Source organism: Monomorium pharaonis, chromosome 5, assembly GCF_013373865.1.
Source record: "Monomorium pharaonis isolate MP-MQ-018 chromosome 5, ASM1337386v2, whole genome shotgun sequence".
NCBI classification, from domain to species: Eukaryota; Metazoa; Arthropoda; class Insecta; order Hymenoptera; family Formicidae; genus Monomorium; species Monomorium pharaonis.
The window spans coordinates 12,363,758-12,387,036 of NC_050471.1; the positions used below are offsets into that span (position 1 = coordinate 12,363,758).

General features: G+C 40.4%; 2 protein-coding genes across 3 annotated transcripts; both read left to right on the forward strand.

Annotated features, from left to right (window-relative positions):
* The first annotated feature begins 1,189 nt into the window (after positions 1 to 1,189).
* LOC118645679 (vicilin-like seed storage protein At2g18540) lies at positions 1,190 to 2,998 on the forward strand. Its single transcript, XM_036287291.1, has 2 exons — positions 1,190 to 2,234; positions 2,893 to 2,998. Exons 1-2 carry the CDS (start codon positions 1,741 to 1,743, stop codon positions 2,906 to 2,908), a joined length of 510 nt encoding a protein of 169 aa, XP_036143184.1. The 5' UTR covers positions 1,190 to 1,740; the 3' UTR covers positions 2,909 to 2,998.
* A 15,189-nt stretch (positions 2,999 to 18,187) lies between these two features.
* On the forward strand, positions 18,188 to 20,299 carry LOC118645866. Of its 2 annotated transcripts, none has more exons than XM_036287681.1 (2): positions 18,188 to 19,349; positions 19,621 to 20,299. In XM_036287681.1, coding segments are annotated over exons 1-2 (897 nt in total). In that variant the 5' UTR covers positions 18,188 to 18,454; the 3' UTR covers positions 19,623 to 20,299. The 2 variants fall into 2 exon arrangements, with proteins under 2 accessions (XP_036143574.1, XP_036143573.1); XM_036287680.1 differs by having other exon boundaries at positions 18,188 to 18,872; positions 19,209 to 20,299.
* The last annotated feature ends 2,980 nt before the right edge of the window (positions 20,300 to 23,279 follow it).

Genomic DNA, 23,279 nt, shown 5'->3' on the forward strand with positions numbered 1-23,279 from the left:
TGTAGGATATCCCGGGAGCTACTCATTGAGATATCCGTGGGATCGCCTTCGTCTGTCTGGGATAATTTGGGATATCCTCAGGATAAAGTGTGCTGTGTGGGTAATGTATATTTCCAATTATCGTGTTACATCGATTTATGTCGCGTTTATATTAGTCATTTATATTATAATTATTTTTTATTTAAAAACTGTACAGAATTTATTTTTGTATTAGAATTTTTATTTTTAAAAATTCTAAGAATTCTGCCGTAAAAAGATATATGACATTTTAAAATATCATGTACAAAAGATGAAGAAAGAATTAGTATTTTAAATGTCTCAATGTAATTATAATTTAACTAAATGATTCAATTCAACAAATCCATTTAATTAATATTGGGGGAGCTTAATTATAAATGATCAATGTATGTTTGAGATAGATATTCTAAATACATTTAAATAGTTGTACAATAAATGTTCCTAATAGATTAGAATAGATTTGAATAGAACGTTTAAACGCGATAATTAACTCCGAAACAAGAGTAAAATGGTATTAAAAAATTAAATTTAATGTTATTGTTATTTAATTGTATTGTAATTTATATATGTTATTGTAATTTAATCTTATTAATTTTATTGTTATTGGTATCAAAATGTTTCTTATTTAATATTATTTTGAGATATGTAAACGGAGAATTAGGTGCTCGTTCGGTTTAGTCACCGCTTCAACTTAAACGCCGGTAGCGCGACAAGGTATCAAGAGTAAAAATCACTGATCATATTCTACATAAAATAATTGTGCACAATCAGATTATTGTACATAAATAAATTGTACACAAAAAAAGTTGTACGTGGAAAAACTGTGCATAAGAATTATCATAAGAATGTTTTGAATTATATCTTGAATTGAAAATTGTACACGGATATATTGTGCGTACAAAAACTGTCCATTAATTATTTTGTAAAATATATGTATCGTCGAAACCTTTCTTACGCACAAGTCTCGGTATTATTTTTTGGGTGAGGTAAATGTTAACACGGATAATATTCGAGTCAAGGGCCGAATATTCTTTTATTCCTACCGAACATTAGACTTAAAAAGAAGAAGAGAAGATGGCGTGGTTGAGAGTGGAGGTGAAACAGGGAGCTCCGGAGTGAATAGTGTGGTGAGGGTGTAATGTGAAAGAGAGGAGAAAAAGAAGTGGACGATTGGGAAAAGAAGACCGGGACATAGACGGGCAATTGGAGGGAAGTAAATGGAGGATGGAGGTGAGAAGATATTAGGATGGAGAAGTCGGGGCAGACATCGGAGTAGCGAGAGATGAAAGCCGGGAAGATGGAGGCAGGATCGAGAAGAAGAGGTCAGAGAGAGGGCGCTGGAGAGATGCGACGCAGAGAAGAGTCTCGAAGGAGAGGAGTGAAGGAAGGAAGGAGGGCAGATGGCGGTGCGCTCGGAGTGAGGCAGCGCGAGCGCGAGCGCGAAGAGAGAAGAGGAGTGTCAATCTGGTGGAAGGAAGGGATTGGCAGTGTGGGGCTAGAGTTAAGTTGGCAAGAGTGCCAGGGCGGGATGGTAGCGTGTTTGGGAACGCGGGTTTCCGTACACGTGGTCCATCGAGGGCACATGTCGACAGAGCGATTCTGACACAGGAGGAGAAAGATCGTGCAGAAAGAAGATAAAGTGAAAGTGTGCAGGGAGAGAGAGTGCCGGACTCAGAGGAGAGAATAGGCGGGGAGAGGAGAGAAGCAAGGGAGGAAGAGAGAATGGAGGAGCTGGGCAGAGAATTGAGGAATTTGAAGTGGGAAATGACAAGGAGACTGAGGGAAGTCGGAGAGAGACTGAGAGGATTGGAAGAGAGGTTAGAGGCGCTGGAAGGAGAAGGCATGAGAAGGGAAGAAGAGGTAGCAGGTGAGAGGGAAGAGCTGAGGAGTATGAGGGAAGCGAGAGGAAGAGGCAGCAGAGAAGAGGAAGCGCAGAGGGACGACGACGAGGAGGGAGAGATGGAGAAGAGGAGGATCGAACGGGACGACGGGAGAGAGGGAAGGAGTGGGAAAAGAGAACAGGTGGTTGGAGAGAAGAGGGAGGAGAGGATGGGGGAAGGCGAGAACAAGAGGAGAAGAGAACGGAGGGAAGAGGAGAAGAAGGGGCGGAAGGACGGAGTCGAGGAGAGCTGGTGGCAGGAGACGAGAGGAGAGGAGGAGAAGGAGAGGAGAGGGGGCGAGGAGAGAGACGAGGATGAAGGAAGAGGACAAGAGAGGAGCAGAACGAAGGAGGGACAGGCAGAAGGAACTGGCAAGGAGGAGAGGAAGGGAGCAGAGAGAGAGGAGAAGGAAGATGGGGAGAGAGATGGGAAGGGGATAGAGGCATGGAAAAGGGTGGAAAGGGAAATGGAGAGGAGGATGAGGGAGAGGGCGGAGAGAGAAGGGTGGGAAAGAGTAAGGGAGGCGGAAAGGGAGAGAAGAGTAAGGGAGGTGAGAAGAAGAAACATAGTGTGGAGGGGTGTGGAGGGGGAGGGGGCGATAGAAAGAAAGGCGATAATAGAGGGGATTATGAAGAGAGAAGCGGGAAGGAAAGTAGATTTAGGGGTAGTATCAGAAAGAGTGGGGGAAAGGGGGACGATAGTGGTGATAACGGAGGTGGTGAGAGAGGAGGATAGAGACTGGTTGTTAGAGAGGAGGGCGGAGATAAGGAGTCGCTGGGATGTAAGGTTAGACGAGGATCTATCGATGGAGGAGAGGAAAATCAGATGGAGGATGTTAGAAAGGGCAAAAGAGGAGAGAAATAAGGGAAAAAAAGTATATGTGGGGAATAGAAGCATGTGGGTGGACGGGAGAGAATGGGTGTGGAATAAAAGGAAAGAAGAGTGGGAAATAGGCGAGGGGGAAGGAAAGGAGGAAGGGAATTAAGGGGGAGAGGAGCTGGTGGAGTTAATTGAAATCTTATGTTTTTTGTTTTATGTTACTAGGAGGTGACAGAGGAGAAATGGAAAGAGACGTGGAAGGGGAAGAGAGTGGTGAGAAAGAAACAGGAGAAGCAGGAGGGAAGGAGAGAATGAGAAAACATGAAGAAATGAGGAAGGTGAAGCAAGGAGAGCAGAGGAGGCAGATGAGGAGAAGGAGGAGGAAAGGTCCCAGAAGGAGAAAAGGAGGGAGAGGACGGAAGAGAGCTGAAGAGAACAAGTGGAGAGGAAAGGGGAAGAGAGAAGGATTGAGTAGAGGAAGAGGAGAAGGGGGTGGGGGGTAGGGGGTGAGGGGTGGGCGAGAGGGGTGGGGGGTAAAAGAATGTAAAGGTCGCTTATGGCCAGGTCGGTTTTGGGGGCAGAGGGTTAAGTATTTGTAAACGGTTCGGGAACGCTCCGTGCAAAAAGCGCCTTGTAACCCCATTTGGGAAACAATAAACTCTATTCTATATTTATACATTAGACTTAAAAATAAAATACTCAAATACTTTAAACGTGCATTTTTGACACGACTAACATTTCAAAATATTAAAAAAGTTAAACAAATATTTTCCACAAAATATCACACACTAACATTTTTTATACAGTTCTTTTTTAAATAATATTTATAAAGAAAAAACATTACACTACAATATTCTGTGCGAGACTGATAATATTTTCCATAAATAAATTAAACAATAATAATATTATACACAAACAAGTTATACGTAAAAAAATTGAAAGTGGAAAAACTGTTCACGAATTAAAAAAATGTACACGACTATTTTTTATGTATTCTCCAACATATATTATACTTAAAAATTGAACACATAAATACTCTGGTATGGAGGCTTGTCTTTTAATTAAAATGTCTTTTAAATGCAAAGAACTGTACTGAGTTTTTAATATTCTAAACTGTTTCTTCCCGTGGGTTGAGTGCCTATCGGGCGCGTCTCCGGGCGGCGGATAGGAGGACGCCCGGGTGGGAAACTCTGGCCCGGGTCTAAACCCCCGCGTGCCCGGGTGGACCGCCCGGGTAGTAGCGGTTATAACCTGCCCCGGCGGGCGTAAAACCCTGCCCAGGGGGGGGGAAAGCCGTTACCGCGGACCAACTCCCCAAGCCAAGCTGGAAGCCATCGTGGCGAGGGCTGCGTGGCACTGGGGGAGCAGTGTCTTGAACGATGCCTCTGGGGAACCGGGCGAAACCCCAGAGTATTTAGCCTTACCCACGCATGCGGGGCTCTGCGTGGGTGGACCGTTTATTTCCCTAGCTGCTCGTGGGAACAAAATGGAGAGCTTAAATTCAACACTAATAAAAACAAAACTCACGGAAGACACCCCGATGGAGGCTTCGACAGAGGACTCCGGAAGGGTAGCAGAAGCGGGATCGGGAGCCGAACGGACCCCTATGGGCACGGGAAGCACCGAGACCGCGGAGAGAGGAGTGGTTTCGGGAGCCGAACGGGCCCCAAGGGGCACGGGAGGCACCGAAGCTACGGATGCTAGGGCGGAAAAGGAAGGGGACCTCGGTAAGAGGAAACTCTCCGGAGCCGCGAAAAGGAAGAGGGCTCGGGAGCGAAAGGTGGAGGCTCAGGCCCGGGCGCAAACCCGGGAGGGGCCTCTGCCGGCCGCTCCGGGGACCTCGACCTTGACCGACCCCCGGACACCGGTTGGGGGGGTTCGGGGGGGAGCCGCCGGTAAGCGCCGGAGGGGCCCCGCCGAGACCCCGCCTTCGGTGGAAGGGGCGACAAAGAAGCCGAAGGTCCAAGGGACCCAGGCTTACGCAGATGCCGCGGACCCCCTAACGAGGGTGATTGTCGCGGAGGGGTACCCCGAGGAAGCGCTAACCGTTGAGCGGGTGGCGCAACTAAGGGGTGCGGTCTTTAAGGAGATCCAGGGGATCCAGGAGGGTCCCCTGCCCAGATTCGACGGCACCTCTTTGCGGGCAGGGGCTGCGGTCGTCAGATGCGCGGATGCGGAGTCGCTGAGTTGGCTAGAAAGTCGAATCAGCGGCATCGTACCGTGGGAGGGCGCCAGGCTCAGGGTGGTGGGACTGGAGATGCTGCAAAGGCAGTGCAGGGCAGTGGTATGGGTCCCGGGTCCACCTGTGGGCGCGGCCGCTGTCCTGGGGCTGCTGGAGCGGCAGAACCCGGGGATCAGTACTTCGGGCTGGCGTGTACATGCGGAGAACGTGGGGGCTACCTGCGAGGGTAGAAACCTCGTTCTCGGCATTCCCGAGTCCAGTGTCCTCAAGCTGAAGGCACTGGATTTCAGGCCTCATCTCGGGATGGACCGGGTTACCTTCAAGGTGACCGGGGCACCCCAGGATGGGAAGGATAAGGGCAAGGGAGGGCCCGACCCAAAGGCCTCGTCTTCACAGTAGACGGGACCGGGGTGGGCTTCACCCAGATTAACTTGCACCACAGCAAGGGAGCCTCGGCTGCTTTGGCCAGGCGCCAAGCTAGGGTGCACACAGCCATATCACTAATACAAGAACCCTGGCTAGTCCGGGGGGGTATTAGGGGTCTGGCGGGGTGCGGAAGACTATTCAAGTCTCCGCAAGATGAACGACCCAGGGCCTGTGTGGCTGTCAAGGGGTTAGAAGCCCAACTGCTGCCGAATTTCTGTTCCAGAGACCTGGTGGCGGTTGTGATCGAGGCCATCAGTGAGACTAGGACTAGAAGGAGGGTGGTGGTGGTGTCGGGTTACTTTCCACACGAAGAGGACGACCCACTACCATCGGACCTGGTGGTTCGCCTGGTGGAGTACTGCCAAAAGGAGCAGCTTTCCCTCATTTTGGGGTGCGATGCGAACGCGCACCATACGGTGTGGGGAAGCACGGACACCAACAGGAGAGGAGAGAAGCTATTGGAATTTCTGGTGTCTACCGACCTGGAAATTCTCAATAGAGGTAACGAGCCCACCTTTGTCACTGCGGTGAGAAGGGAGGTGCTGGATCTAACTGTCTGTTCTAGGCAGTTGGTACGGGAGATGACCGGCTGGAGGGTCTCCGATGAACCCTCATTGTCGGATCACAGACAGATCACCTTCAGACTGGCAAAGGCCAAGGCGAAGGTGAGGACTGTGAGGGACCCAAGGAAGACGGACTGGGATTCATTCCGTGAGGACCTGGCTGTCGGTCTCAGGGAGTTCCCCAAGAGACACGGGACCTCACAAGAGATCGAGCTGTGTGTCGAGCACCTGCAAAGGGCGCTCATCAACAGCTTTGAAAGCAACTGTCCGGAGAGGACGGTAAGGAATGACAGAAAGGTTTCCTGGTGGAGCCCAAAGCTGCAGGATCTCAGGGGTGCGGCACGTCGGGCCTGGAATAGAGCCAGGAACACGGGCCGCCAGACTGACTGGGACCTTCACCGAAGGGCTCAGAAGGTCTACAGAGACTCTGTGGTAAGGGCAAAGAAGGAGAGCTGGAGAAGATTCTGCGAGTCGGTGGAGGGGATACCCGAAGCCGCCAGACTAGGCAGGATCTTGGCTAGAAGTCAGGACGCGGCCTTGGAGGCCATCCGGCTCGATGACGGGACGATGGTTTCCGGGGAACGTTGCCTGACCTACCTGCTGGAATCGAATTTTCCGGGCTTCTGTAGAGACCCGGGAGCAGACATCCAGCAGGGAACCTTGGACCCATGCAGGGCACGAGGGAATGACTGGTCTCTTGCAGCCAAAATTGTGAGGCCCGACAGGGTCAAAAGGGCTGTAGGAGGTTTCAAGCCCTTCAAGTCGGCTGGACCGGACCGGGTCTTCCCGGCCCTTCTTCAGGAGGGGCTGGAACAGATCACGGGGCCGCTCACGCGGACAATGAGGGCTTGTTTGGCCCTGGGCTATACGCCCAGAGCTTGGAGACAGGCGAGAGTTGTGTTCATCCCCAAGGCGGGAAGAACGGGATACAGCTCCGCCAAGGATTTTCGTCCAATCAGCCTGACGTCCTTTCTTCTAAAGACGTTGGAAAGGCTGGTGGATATTTACATACGGGATGTGGTTCTGCTGCGGCATCCGCTGCATGCGAACCAGCATGCGTATCGTACGGGGTATTCCACCGAAACGGCGCTTCACTCTGCTGTATCGTTCATCGAGGAGCAATTGGAGAAGAAGGGTTACGCGGTGGGCACCTTCCTAGATATTGAAGGTGCTTTTAACAACACACCGCATGAGGTGGTATGTGAAGAGGCTGCTCGCAGAGGTGTGCCGGAGAAGATTGTGGAGTGGATCAAAGGCATGCTCAAGCGACAGGTAACGGCCTCACTGGGAACGGTGAGTGTCAGTGGCTGGGTGGAGAGAGGGTGCCCTCAGGGAGGGGTTCTTTCTCCACTCTTGTGGTGTCTGGTGGCAGATAGTCTGCTCGGAACACTGAACGAGAGGGGGATTCTTACATTGGGATATGCGGATGACCTGGCTATCCTAGTACGAGGCCCCTTCTTGGAAACACTCCTGGAGCTCACGCAGGGAGCATTGGAGGTAGTCGAGGAGTGGTGTGGCAGGACCGGTTTGTCGGTAAACCCACTGAAGACCGGGCTTGTGGTATTCACTCGCAAGTACAAGGTAGGTCCGGTGGAAGGGCCAGTCCTTGGAGGGACGAGATTAGTCCCAACCGGGACGGCTAAATATCTGGGAGTAATTCTAGATAGGAAGCTGGCTTGGAGGGAACATCTTGAGAACCGATGTAAGAGTGTATGCTCTTACTTCTGGATATGCAGGAGGACATTCGGACAGACATGGGGTCTGAAACCGAGGATAGTCCACTGGATTTACACGGCGATACTCAGACCCAGGCTGCTATACGCATCTGTCGTGTGGTGGCCGAGGGTGCTGAAGAAAACCGCCGCGTCAGCGCTGGAGCATATCAGGACTCTGGTTTTGAGAGGGGCCTTGGGAGCTATGCGGACCACGCCGGTGGCGGCGATGGGCATGCTGCTGGGCATCGAGCCCCTCGATCGGGTAGTAGTGGCGGCGGCGGCAGCGGCGGCCTACCGCCTGAGGTGCGAATCAAGGTGGAGAGCGGGAGCCCTGCACACAAGATTCCCTGAAGGAATTCTATCGGGCCCCATTTTTGCGATGGGGCAAGATAGAAGGCCAGTAATTCGTACCTTCGAAAGAAGGTACAAGATAAGCTTTCCCAAGCGCTGGGAGTGGGACGGCTCCAAGGGACCGGTTCCTCGGGATGGGGACGTCTGGTTCACGGACGGCTCCGGAACGAGCACGGGCTCTGGAGCTGGGCTCTACTGCCAGCGCGATGGAGCAAGAATGATCGTTCCGCTTGGCGAACACGCAACGGTATTTCAGGCGGAAGTGGTAGCTATCATGAGATGTGCCCAGAACCTACTGGAGCTCGGTAGGGTAGGAGGGCGCATCAGAATTTGCTCGGACAGTCAGGCAGCGCTCAAAGCGCTGGAAGGTCCGAGATTTAACTCGCGGTTGGTCTGGGATTGTAAAATTGTACTAGACGAACTGGCGAAGAATAATGACGTTGGCCTAGTATGGGTCCCCGGGCATTCGGGGATCGAGGGCAACGAAATAGCCGACTTGCTTGCCAAGGAGGCAGCAGAAACAAGGTTGGTGGGACCGGAGCCGGCTGTTGGGATCTCCTTCTGCCTGGGCAGGAGGAGGATCGGGAGCTGGCTCCGGGACCAGCACCTTGAGCACTGGAGGAAAGTTACGGGGGTCAAATGCAGACAGGCCGGAGCCTTGCTGGGAGACTGTCCCGGTGAGGACCTGGCCAGAAGCATGAGATCCCTAAATAGGAGGGACGCCAGGCTGGCGACGCAATTGCTCACGGGCCATGGCGACCTTAATTATCACCTGTATAAGCTGGGCAGTAGCGATACGCCCGACTGCAGGTGGTGTGGCGAAGAAGAGGAGACTAGTCTCCATATTCTTGGGAACTGCCCAGTATTGGTCGGACCAAGAGCACGCCTGCTGGGCTCAGGCATTCTGGAACCGGATCAGGTGGGACAGCTGCCCTTAGAGGATCTTCTCCGCTTCTGGAAGGAAGCGGGGCCCCGCTAAGGACAGCTGACAACGGGGAGATACAATGGACTCTGTCTGAGTGTCAGAGGCGGGACCCATTTGAGGACTGCCCCCCGAACTCATTATTATTATTATTATATTATTAAACTGTTTCTTGTGTCAAAAACGCACGTCCAAACATTTAAGTGTTTAATTTTTAAGTATAATATATTTTACAAACTATAATTAGTGGACAGTTTTTGTACACACAATATATCCGTGTGCAATTTTTAATTCAAGACATTTTTATGATAATTCTTGTGTACAGTTTTTTCATGTACAATTTATTTGTGTACAATATTCTAATCGTGCACAATTATTTTGTGTAGAATATGATCAGTGCCAGAAACTGCTATTGAAAAATTAGGTGCCAGGTTTACCTTATATACTTATTGACAATTCTTTATAATTTGTAATACAATTAAATGTTGCATCTAACAAAATCTTTTCTTTTAATTTTATAAAATTTATGTTTATATAATATATAATTTGCAGATAGAATTCTGTTTTTATATACATGTGACATATCTACATAATATATATACATATGTAAAAATAAAAAAGTGATATATATGTATTCTCATATAATTATTCTTTAAATGCTTATTTTAATAGAGTTATCTTTAATTTTATTGTAAATTAAATACGTATTGAGTACTGAAATCAAGATCATTTAAAGTAATTTAAAAAATTTCTAAAAAGTATTTAATTGGAAATAAAATTAAATAGTTGATTCAACGTTGAAATTATGTTAAAACAAAGTCGAAGATTCCGCAAAAATTTGTATACTATTTCAATGTCGATTTGACTAAAATTTCCACTTTATTTTAATATTGGTTTTCGTTAATTCGACGTCACATCAATTATATGTATATTTCTGACTGGGTATTAAAATCTCTCGCTAATGCGCTTTTACCAATATAATATCATTTTTGACCTGTTTTATCTTAAGAATAGTTACTGTGTTGGCCGCTACCATGATATGATGCTGAAACCAGTGAAAAGTGCTGGGGCTCGATTCTTGAATTCATTCGCAAGAGAAACGTATTCGCAAATTCTGTTCTTACAGAAAAGTTGGAAATTTATTGGCTACCGTATGACTTTTAACCAATAAACTTGCAACTTTTCTGTTAGAGCGGATATTTTCGCATACGTTTTCTTGCGAATGAATTCAAGAATCGAGCCCCTGGTCTCGCTTAAATCGGGACCTTTGGCTATCTGTCTATTAATTTGTGTCGGTGTAAACTAGAGCATTATTATACATATATGATTTTCTTTGCTCTAGTTTACACCGAGCACTTGGTACGCGTATCAAGTAGTAGCAGAAAGGAACCTCAGGGTATCGATCATGTAATTTTTCCTCTAGGGCGGAAACGTGAAAAGTGAAACGTTTCAAATTACTGTCTCTTTCTATTCAACACCAATAGAAAGAGATAGTTACATGAAACTTTTCACTTTTCACGTTTCCGCCTTAAGGAAAAAATTACATGATCGATACCCAGAGCAGCCACCGCGGCCTTTTTCGTGCGATCGATATTTGACTAGCATCAGCGCCAAACGTGGATGTAAAGTCTGTTTTAAGCCTCGTCTACAGAAGTCGCAAGCAGCCAGTTGCGACTTGCGACAGTCAATGATTGTCGAGCTTTAACTAGAAACTAGGCGCTCATTGGCTATCGCAAGTCGCAACTGGCTGTTTGCGACTTCTGTAGACGAGGCTTTAAGGGCCATCTACAATGAAGAGTCGTAGGCCGTAGCAGTAGTCGTAGAAAATGTCTCCACTTCGTATTGCTTTACTGTTTACAGCCTACAGCAGACATTGAGCCAATTCATTGCGTGCTTACAATGAGCGTTGGGGCATTCGGGATTAGTTTTTGGTCGCCTTTCTTTGATGGCCGGCTTGTATGTTATTGCTACGTCGTTTTTATTCTAGACAGCATTGCCGTAGTTTTAGTGCTGTTACGGCTAAAACACTCCATTGTAGATGGCCCTTAAGCCTCGTCTACAGAAGTTGTAAGCAGCCAGTTACGACTTGCGACAGCCAATGATTGTTGAGCTTTAACTAGAAACTAGGCGCTCATTGGTTGTCGCAAGTCGCAACTGGCTGCTTGCGACTTCTGTAGACGAGGCTTTAAGGGCCATCTACAATAGAGTGTTTTAGCCGTAACAGCACTAAAACTACGGCAATGCTGTCTAGAATAAAAACGACGTAGCAATAACATACAAGCCGGCCATCAAAGAAAGGCGACCAAAAACTAATCCCGAATGCCCCAACGCTCATCGTAAGCACGCAATGAATTGGCTCAATGTCTGCTGTAGGCTGTAAACAGTAAAGCAATACGAAGTGGAGACATTTTCTATGATTACTGCTACGGCCTACGACTCTCCATTGTAGATGGCCCTTTACATTAATCGCAAGCAGCTAGTTGCGACTTGCGACATCCAATAGGCACTTATAGTTTCTAGTTAAAGCTCGACATTTATTGGGTGTTGCAAATTGCAACTGGCGACTGAAATTAATGTAGAACGGGTTTTACATCCACGTTTGGCGCTGATGCTAGTCAAATATTGGGTTGTGTTCCAAAATTCACTGCCAGTACTGAAAATTTATAGTATGTGTAACGTGGACTATAGATTTTTAGTACTGGCAGTGAATTTTGAAACACAGCCTTGGTTGCACGAAAAAAGCCGCGGTGGCCGCTCTCCTTAAGAGCCATCTACAATGGAGTGTTTTAGTCGTAACAACGCTAAATCTACTTTGAGTATATATATATACTTATTTACGGATTGTATGTCTGTGTAAAACATACAATGCTAGCCATTGTACATATAGCGCATGCGCAGAGAGAGCAGGTATCATGATATACCTTTCTCTCTTGCACAGATCTTGGACACACTTTCAGTGCTGGCATTCCTCCTCCATGTATATATACATGGAGGAGGAATGCCAGCACTGAAAGTGTGTCCAAGATCTGTGCAAGAGAGAAAGGTATATCATGATACCTGCTCTCTCTGCGCATGCGCTATATGTACAATGGCTAGCATTGTATGTTTTACACACACATACAATCCGTAAATAAGTACAAAACTGCACAAGAAGTGCACAAGAAGTGTTGAAACTGCGGTGCAGATAATGATATTAACGCATGCGCAGAGAAAGCGAGTATCATGATATACCTTTCTCTCTCGCACAGATCTTGGACACATTTTCGGTCTACATGAAACCATAGCAATTCCTCCTCCATGTATATATACTCAAAGTAAATCTATGACCATGCTGTCAATAATATAAACGACGTAGCAATAATATACAAGCCGGCTATCATAGAGAGGTGACTAAAAACTAACCCCGAACACCTGAACGCTCATCGTAAGTACCCACTGAATTGGCTCAATGTCTGTTGTAGGCCGTAATCAGTAAAACAGTACGTAATGAAAATATTGTCTACGACTACTGCTACGGCACAGTGGGTGCTTTCCATTTAGTAACACAAGTCGACACAAGCATCGTTCTATCTTTTTTTTATGTTCAATGAGTAACAAAGATAGAACGATACTTGTGTGTCGACTTGTGTCACTAAATGAAAAGCACCCAGTATAAGTATATACAGTAGCGACAGTGAGCGTCGGCACCTTTGATGTAAGTGGTAACCGATCACGTGACCGTCAGCCATATTCCTGGTTGTACGAGAGCGCTTCATTTGAACAATATTAAGAGACGACGCAATAGTATCTCGCGCAAAGTATTTTTAAATCAGATTAATTTTAATTTAATTTTTATATAACTATATTATAATTTTTGTGTAAGTATATGTAGATTAATTTCTTATTTCTAATATCATTATATTTTAGTAACGTATTAATGGAATTATAAAATTAAAAAATATTAAAGTAAATAAAAATGACTATAGTCTTATTTTATATATGTGTATATATATATATATATATATATATATATATATATATATATAATATAAATTCTTAAATTATTAAAACCAATTATGTACTCAAGGAAAAATAACATACTCTATTAACAATTATAATATATTACAAATTAAACTTTTTATTATGTAGCAGCACAGTTGGTTTTGATGATTAAATATCTTTTGAAATGCCGAGATGTTCTGAAATAATATTGAATAAATTGTTATTAATTCATAAAAATAGCAATTAATGGCTGTTGATAAGTAACATATTTCTAGCATAAAGTAACTCACATAAAAAATATTACATCTTAAAAAATACCACACCAGAAATCTATATTAAAATGTAGTAAACTAATAATAGAAATTAGAAAGCAAAAGAAAAAATGCAATAGAAATAAAAATAAAAAAGTGTGAAAATATAAAAAGGGCATTATATAATTTATTATAGAAGTTGCAATAATACAAATAAGTTAAATATTAGTATTACATATACGCATACGTAAGCGCATGTAAAATTTATGATGTTAACATAAACATAATAAATTTTTATACAAACATAAACGCAATAGACCTTTAAAAAAATAAACGCATTAAATTTTTATGGAAACATAAACGCAATATGTTTTTATATCTCTTGGATTTAATTCTTTCATTATAATGAACATTATATTTTCTTATATTATAGAAAATGTAATACATATGTAAGAAAATATAATGTTCATTATAATGAAAGAATTAAATCCAAGTGATATAAAAATAAAGTAATAAAACATTAAAACATTTAATTATGGTTTAAAATTATCGTTTTTTTGTGACCTTTTTGCGATTTAAAACTTTTGTTTATAAATTTTAAAGTATAAAATAGTCTGACTCTACAATACAATTTAATTAAATATTGTATTGGAAATTGTGAACAAGGATGACTAAATTTAATATTATTACATATAGATATTAAATTCTGAATAATATTTGGTTGTACTATCAATTTATTAATATTATCGAAGAAACAATATTGTAATTTTTTTACATATTCAATAAACTCGTCATTTGGCATTAATAAATTGCCGAAAAGATTTTCCTCAGTAGAATTATAGGTTCGAAAAAAACAATAATATGACGTACTGTCTAAATCAATATATTGTTTTGCATATGTTAAGCAAGTATCACAAGAATGTTTCTGAATGCATTTACGCATAAGATAGCCACATATGTATTGAAAGGCATTTTCTTCTGTTATGTCCATAGAACGATAATCATGTTGATCTAATAAAATTGATTTCTGTTTTCGGTTTTCCTGTGTGCTGTGTTGCACAATAGGATTTCTTTCTGTGTAGTTTTTCAATGAAGTTAACATGTCATCATAGTCCTTTGCACAATTTTCACTTCCTGCATTACAATAATTCATTGCAAAAACTTTTCTAAATGTAAAATAGAATTGTATTGGCGTCGGGTTGAAAGCGTTACCGTTTAGAGACCTTATGTTTCCAAATAAATTTTCTAATGGATCTTGATTGAATCTTCGCATAAGTAAAAATTTTATATTTGGAGCAGTATTTTTTAAATAAGACCATAAATAAAGTAAGCTGTTTATATTATGAATCCACTTGTGAAATGCTTTTACTTTATCAGTAACATCTTTATTTGCTTTATTATATATTTTTAGATTAGATAAATATGTTTTTAATGATAATAAAAAAGTTTCTTCAGATTTAGTACCAGTAAAAGCTCTCTTATATTGTTTCTTATTATTTATATTAGATGAGTTAAATATATCAAATAAATTGTCCATGGTTTCAATAAATTCAGCTGTAGCAAGAGCATCTGTTGGTAAAAGATCTAGTGTTACAAGTGTTTTCAAAGCTGAAGCAACAGAGGCACTCAATACTTGTACAGCATATTTAACTTTCATGCGTTCAAAATTAGTAGGTCGAATATGAGAATCAGTGAGTTTTGGTGTTAATCGATTATGTTTTTTACTGTCTATTGAATATAATTGTTCTATGTAAGACCAAGATATTTTCTTGGAATTTGCATATATTACATTATTGGAAAAATTATTTCTACAAGCTTTTTGTACATGTGGTAGGTCAAAGAAATAAGCAATTTGCTCATTATTTACGATAAAATATGGAGAATCTGTAGTGACATTAAGCAATTTCGACATTTGTATAAAGTTATTACCCATATCTGTAATTAATGCAACTACTTTTAACCCAATTCCTTGCAATTTAATAATTGTTTCAGTGATTATACTTTTAAGTTCGTTAGCTGGAAATGTAGAGTGTAAGAAATAATAGCCTATAGGTTGTTTCCATGACTTGCATATGCCTCTAATCATTAACACTGCAATATTGCATGCAGGAGAAAAAGATTTGCCATTTCCTATATCTTCAAATCCTGTTACTTCATCTTTACTGATGTTATAAAATAAATTTGCTTTTAACGATGCTTCATCGATACATAAAGTGCAATACTTGTCTGAGGAAACAAAAGTATTGATTTTGTTGCGCAAAGTATCAAATATAAAATCATGCAAACCTGCCCTTACAGAAAAAACACTCTAATTTTGAGAGTTTACACTCAAAATTGAGTGTTAATACACGATTTTGGGAGTTTACTCCCAAATTTAGGTGTATATGCTCAAATCTTGAGTATTTACATTAAAGATTGAGTGTTTATACTCGAACATTGAGTGTGTACACGCACCGGCAGAAATGGTGTCCCTCTGAGTCCAGCGCGGCGATCACCCACATACACGAAGCGCCGTACGTGTTACTAGGCGCGCGGTGAAGTGGAGACGCGGAGGAGCAAAAAAAGTGGCGATCGCGCCGCTGTTGCATCCTTCACCAACGCTACACGCTCAAGAAGGATAGAGTTATGATGAGTAAGAAGACGTGATATCGATTCGCTGGTGTCCATATTTGTTTCACTTGCACTCAGTACTAATGACATCTTTCGCTTGAGTGCGAATAAAACTGATATTGGACACCAGCGAATCGGTATCACGTCTTTTCACTCATCATAACTCTATCCTTCTTAAGCGTTAGTGAAGGATGCAACACCGGCGCAATCCCCAATTTCTAAGCCGAGGGACACCATTTCTGCCGATGCGTGTACACCCAATGATTGAGTGTTCCCAGCAAACACAAAGTTACATGTAACGTGCTTGTTAGTTGTAATTTCTCACTCAACAATGTAATTGTAATATAACACGTGTGTTATATTACAATTACATTGTTGAGTGAGAAATTACAACTAATAGGAACGTTACATGTAACTTGGTGTTTGGTGGGTTCATACCAAAATTTGGATTTAAATACTGAATATTTGAAAGTACACTCTCAACATTTATATATAACACTCAATAAATGAGTGTATACTTCCAACATAAAGTGTGAATACTGAAACGTTGGGGATGTACGCTCAACATCTATCGGTTGAAGGTATACACTTAATATTGAGTGTACATTCTCAAACATTGGATTAGAAAATGTTAAATAAAAACAAAAGCAAGAAAAGCAAGTTCAACCGAGATTAAAATTAATCTGCATTGGTAGAAATGGACATAAAACGAATATCTAAAATAAACATTCAACTATAGAGTGTTCAGCTGGTTTTGAATGTTAATTTGAGCATTACTTTCAACTTGGATGTTTGCCATCTAATTGAGTGTTAATTTCAGTGTTATTCTTGAATTTAGGATTGACATTGAAATTAACACTCAAATTAGATTGCGAACATTCAAGTTGAGAGTAATAACACTCTAATTAAAAGTAAATTAAAAAGCGAACACTCAAGTTGAGTGTTTACACTGAATTGAGTGTTTACCCCTTGTCCCAAATTATACTCAACTTGAGTATTTTTTTAAGTGTTATTTTTAGTGTTTTTTCCGTAAGGGTGGTGAAATTTTTAAATCAATTATCATGCGTTGTAATGTTCGTTTCGTTGGCAGATAAAATGTTTTGCTCAATAAATTATAGCATTTTGGACTGTTAAAATACAAGCTCAAGCAGAATTGTTTAAAATCTAAGGTATACTTTCTACCTTTTTTTGATTGCTGGTTTAAACGAACTTGAGATATAACAAATGCTGCAAGAGGTGTTGGCAAAAATTGATCTGTTAAATTAAAATAATCTTCAATAGTAAAATTATTAATCTTAACCTTTTTTCTGTCTTTTATTTCCCAATCTTTCTTGTTTTTCAATCTTTTAATTGTTCTTTGCAGTATTACAATTTTTTTCTTTAATAATCTTTTCCGCAGTGAATTTCTTGATAGAATTAAATCTGTTTGTGTTTCTTTAGTCTCTCCAAGAATAGAAAAATTTTCATCTGTACATAAATTTAAAGTAAATGTTAAAATTTATTTTAATTGTAATAAAGGGCATAGCGGAATAAGCAGGTGAAATCTGCCCCCGCACTAATTGAGCTCAAATTGATATCATTAGTTGGCACCCTTGAGATGTAAAACTTCCCCAAATATTAGTCACAAAATTGTATTTTTTGGGGAGTTATGGAGGGGGAAAAAAAATTAAAAAAGTGATTTTCCTCGAAAATGGTTGGACCGATTTTAATGAAAAAAATATATGTTGTAAACATCATTTAGGCAAGTTTAAGAAAATTTTAAGTAATTTTTGTGATGAAAAAAAACCCGATAAAAAATTTTTTGAATTTTTTATGAATTTTTTTAGGGGTGATAGTTTTGAGATACCACTTTTATATTTTCACAAAAACATCTCTAGATTTTCTACTTTAACACGTATTTTTTTCAAATCAATCGAAGTGGTGGAACATGGTTAAAAATAATAATTCACACCGCGCCGCCGTGCCGTGCCGCCGCGCGCCGCGCCACCGTGCCGCCGTGCCGCCGTGCCGCCGTGCCGCCGTGCCGCCGTGCCGCCGTGCCGCCGTGCCGCCGTGCCGCCGCGCCGCGCTCACGCTGCATAAAAGAGTGAGGAGCCGGGACTCGTAGAACGGACCCGATGTCTGATGAGCGCCGATTAGCTCGAAGCTCGATCGCCTATCCGCTGAAAACTAAACAACTACGGCAACTTCATAAAAAAAAAAACATCGTATTGTTGCACATGCAAATGAAGAATATACAGGGTGTGTGAAAATTCCGAATATAGCGCTTGTATAGTTTATGATTTATATAATATACATCTAAGAAGAATAAAGCTTATGACTGATGTAAATCCAAATAGAGAACAGCAAACGTATACTTGGATTACGACAAGGCATTTGTTGTTATTATTATTCATATTATATATTTTCTGTAGTTTTTTATATTTGTTGATTATTTTGTTTTATTAAAAAATGACGTCAAATGTGCACTTACAGTGTGCTGGCTGTGACATTAGTGTAAAGAAAATAAAAGGTAGAAAAAAATTAATACTCAACGAAGAGGAAGCAACTTCTTTTTCTAGTTGTTTAGAAAGAATAATATCCGTCAATGACATTTTATGCCGTAGGTGTCGGCTTTCTATTTACAAAAAAAAGAAGTCTGAGAATGATTCAAAATTAGAGATTAATAAAGATCTTCCTTCCTCCGAATTAACTTCTGATCCGATATTCGAAGTTCAGATAAAACCAAAAGAAGCCATGCCTGAAGTTGAATATATTGAAATTCCTATTCAGAGGACACTTTCTACGCATAAATATTGTTGCATTTGTTCTTCCAAAATAAATCTTACAGTAATTCCGGAAGAAGCTCGAATGCAATCGTACATTAAGAAAAAAATCTATATACCGGTTGGTAATCGGTGTTGTACAAATCACTTAATAAAAAACCGAATTTTTGAAGAAGATCTTAATCTTCTAAAGATATACTCTAACACAACAAGTCTCACTGGGTTAGAGTTATCCAAAATGATGGAAACTCTTTCCATTAAATGTGATTCTACATTATTTAACAAAGTCGGTGAATTCAATCTTTCAGAAAAACAGCTTGATGTCTTTACCGGATTAACTTGGGACAATATTATTCAAATAAAAGATATGATGATATCATTAAGAAATAGTAAGTCTCGTTCAGTAATTCAAGCTCTGGTTGTGTTTCTTTTCAAATTACGTACGGGAAATTCCAATAAAATGATAGCTTCCATCTTGCAATTAGAGAATGAACAATCAGTTTCAGATTATTCTCTGAGCATAATCAAGTCCTTTGAAAATGATATTTTACCATTTCATTTTGTCATACATGCTGTTAACAGAGATAATCTTATTCAAAATCATAACACGGAAATAACAAGAAAATTATTTAATGTTCATGATAATTTATTTTTGATTTGTGACGGTACTTACGCCCGACACCAAAAAAGTACTAACAATGAATATCAGAAGAAATCTTTTTCAGGGCAGAAAAAAGTTCCCCTCTGCAAACCATTCACTATCTGTACAACTGACGGATACATTGTTGATATGCTCGGACCGTATCTTGCAAATCAAAATGATGCGGAAATATTGAAAAACATAATTCAAGATCCAAACGGTTTATGTAAGTTGTTAAAAGAAGGTGATACTTTTGTCCTTGATCGCGGTTTCCGAGACATAGTAGGTGATTTAGAGAAAAGGAAATTTACAGTTTTAATGCCTGCATTGAAAGGAAAACAAAAGCAATTGTCAACAAAAGAGTCCAATCAGTCTCGATTTGTCACTAAAATCCGCTGGGCAGTTGAATCAGTTCATGGAGTGCTCAAACAAAAGTATCGTCTTTTAGACCACAAAATTGACAACAAGTTGATACCAAAAATTGGAATTTATTTTAGGATTGCATCATTTCTGAACAATACTTTCGGGAAAAGGTTACAATCTGATGTAGAAATTGCGAATGAAATTGTACAGAGGATGCATGACCAAAAAAATACGGAAAATACTTTGGCTATTGAGGCTGAAGAAAAAGGATGGTTTCGCCGAAAACTCCCTTTTTAAAGTATAACATCGAATGATCTTTTGGATTTTCCGGAAATGACTGAAAAAGATATGAAAATTTTATTTACCGGTTCGTACCAACTTTCTCAAGCCGTGTCGTATTTGGCAGAGATGATAGACAAAAATGGCAAATTAAACATAGAGTATGTTAAAAACGAGAAAAATGTTCTTAAACTAAAAGTTCCATCCCGACATATTTCTCGTACAACATACAGATGTTTCTTGCGGTACAAACCAAACAGTATCGGAGTTTCCGGTGTAACTCATTATGTATGTGAGTGTGCTAATGGCAGACGAACTGTTGGTTGTTGCTCGCATATTGCCGCAATAATATATTATTTATCATATGCAAGATATTTATCTAAAATTTTTTAACCGGCAGAAATACTTAGCGATATATTTAAAAAAGATAATTCAATCCCAGTGATTGAAAGTGATAGTGAAGATGATTAAAAAAATTCTCTTCAGTTAATGTGAGAGGCGAGGGGACTCACATTAAAAAAGCACCCCGATGATAAATAGATAATGTGAGAGGCGAGGGGACTCACATTAAAAAAGCACCCCGATGATAAATAGATAATGTGAGAGGCGAGGGGACTCACATTAAAAAAGCACCCCGATGATAAATAGATAATGTGAGAGGCGAGGGGACTCACATTAAAAAAGCACCCCGAACATACGGAATTTAAAAACGTACTGCAATCTCCTCGTGATAAACTGCCGAAACTATAAGTTTTATAGGCTAACTGCAGACGTCCTGGAAATATTATATGTATTATATTTTATATTATTATATTATAATTTTTCTTGGCAACTAAACATTGCAACACTGCAACTAGTACGTAAGTTCAACATGACAACAATCACCGTGCGCGGTCACCCAGCCGGCGCGGCACGGCGGCGCGGCGCGCAGCGGCACGGCGGCGCGGCGCGCAGCGGCACGGCACGGCGGCGCGGTGTGAATTATTATTTTTAACCATGTTCCACCACTCCGATTGATTTGAAAAAAATACGTGTTAAAGTAGAAAATCTAGAGATGTTTTTGTGAAAATATAAAAGTGGTATCTCAAAACTATCACCCCTAAAAAAATTCATAAAAAATTCAAAAATTTTTTTATCGGGTTTTTTTTCATCACAAAAATTACTTAAAATTTTCTTAAACTTGCCTAAATGATGTTTACAACATATATTTTTTTTATTAAAATCGGTCCAACCATTTTTGAGGAAAATCACTTTTTTAATTTTTCTTTCCCCCTCCATAACTCCCCAAAAAATACAATTTTGTGACTAATATTTGGGGAAGTTTTACATCTCAAGGGTGCCAACTAATGATATCAATTTGAGCTCAATTAGTGCGGGGGCAGATTTCACCTGCTTATTCCGCTATGCCCTTTGTACATAAATCTATAAAATATATATTAAAATAATATAAAAGTACTTCTTTTTTAATAATAATTACCTATTTCTTTCTGCGTTTCTACATTTGGTACATAATTTGAAGTCTTAATATTTAAATCATTCAACCCGAGAGTGGCTGAACCTTTAAACCACAAAATATTACTTTTTCAATTATAAATAATATATAATGCTTGTAATTATTAGATATGAATTAATAAAAGTATGTGTGTGTGTGTGTGTGTGTGTGTGTGTGTGTGTGTGTGTGTGTGTGTGTGTGTGTGTGTGTGTGTGTGTGTGTGTGTGTGTGTGTGTGCAAAAAAAAGAGAAAGAGGTAAGAGAGGGGGAAAAAATAAACATACAGTAAAAGAGTTTGGTCTTAATTAAATAATTTACCTGCTTCTAATGACTCCTGGCAATCAGATTGAGACATTATGTTTTGAGTAGTTTCAATATGCTCACTATGCTCTTTTATAGAAATAGCACTCAATTGAAGCCTGTTTCGTAAATCATTCAGAAACATTTCTTGTGAGAAATGTAAAGCACAAATACGATAATTTTTATATAATTTTTCAGGTGTTTTCTTTAACAAATCCTGACGTCTGCATGCTTCCACCAAAAGTCTACTTCTACAAAAATTGTTTTTTTTTATTATATATTTTATAAAAAGGAAATATTAATAATTAATACTAAAATAATTAAAACTAATTATTTAAAATCTCTAAAATCTTTAGATTATATTATTATGTTATACATTTTTTCTGATGAATTCTTGCATAAGATTAACTTTAACATACCTTTCAACATTCTTAGGAAATCGAAAAAAACTTATTTTATTTGTCATGCGTCCAGAAATATTTTTGCATGTAGCAAAAGAACAAGAATATCCAGTAATACTCATTTTATAATATTACAACAAATTTTACTTAGCTATAATATTCAGCTTTTTTTTTCACTATTGCCACAAAATCGCTGACAGCTAATGACAGCTCGCGCCAGCCATCCGCCATATTCTTGATTGTACAGCCAACGCATGCGCAGAATAAAATCAGACCCTCAATTTCTCTCTACTGTCGCGGTAAGGAGCCAAAATCCATAAAAAACTAGGGGAGAATGTTGTGTCACGTTTTAACCATTTGTCCAAATTTATGGACATTTCTTTTTCCTCCCATTAACAAGTAAAATCACTTAATAGCGCCAGGCATGACGCGCACAATGACACCAGACGCCATCCTCGGATAGGCCAATGTAACGCGACCCCGCGTATGGGAGTGGGGATATCTTAAGCGGCGTCCCCACGCCATGTCTTAGAATAAGGCGCGCAGTTAGAAGTAATCAGTTCTCGCGAGCGGTTCACTTTTCTAGTTTAAGTTCCAATTCCATTCTAAATCTAATTCTACTTCTAATTCTAATTCAAGTCTTAAATAATTAATTTAGTTGTTTAGCTACTTCCCCTACAGCATGAAATATTGCGGCAACGTTGCAGAAATATTATTTTGCAAGATTGGAATATTGCAGAAAATATTGCTGCAATATTGCAGCAATATTCCTATGTCCGCTCCAAAACAATATTGTGCAATATGTCTGCAATATTTCTGCAATATTCCCCGTAAGATTTCTGTAATATTTCAGCAATATTGCTGCAATATTTCTTGTAAGATTGCTGTAATATTTCTGAAACGTTAATGCGCAATATGAAGGAAATGTTGCAGGTGGTTAAATTAATCAAATAATATGTAAGATGTGTATTATACGAAAAACGGAAAATGAATTTATTGTCATACCGTTACGGCACAATAATTAAAAAAATTATTAATTAAAAAAGTAATTAATTAAATTAACATACATCAACGGATATCGAATATCGTTCCATTCTAGATTTAAGTAAGCATTAAAATGAAGCAAGTCCAGAAAATGCCCATCCTGATCATACGCTAGAATTACACATGCATGTATGGTTCACACATGTTTAATTAATGTATTATATATACATATAAGTCAGAGTGAACATCTTCTGGACTTGCTTCACTCAATCTAGTATGGGACGCAACGCTGTCGTGATTACAGAATTTGTTGCACATCTATGTATCTTTTAGCTCTA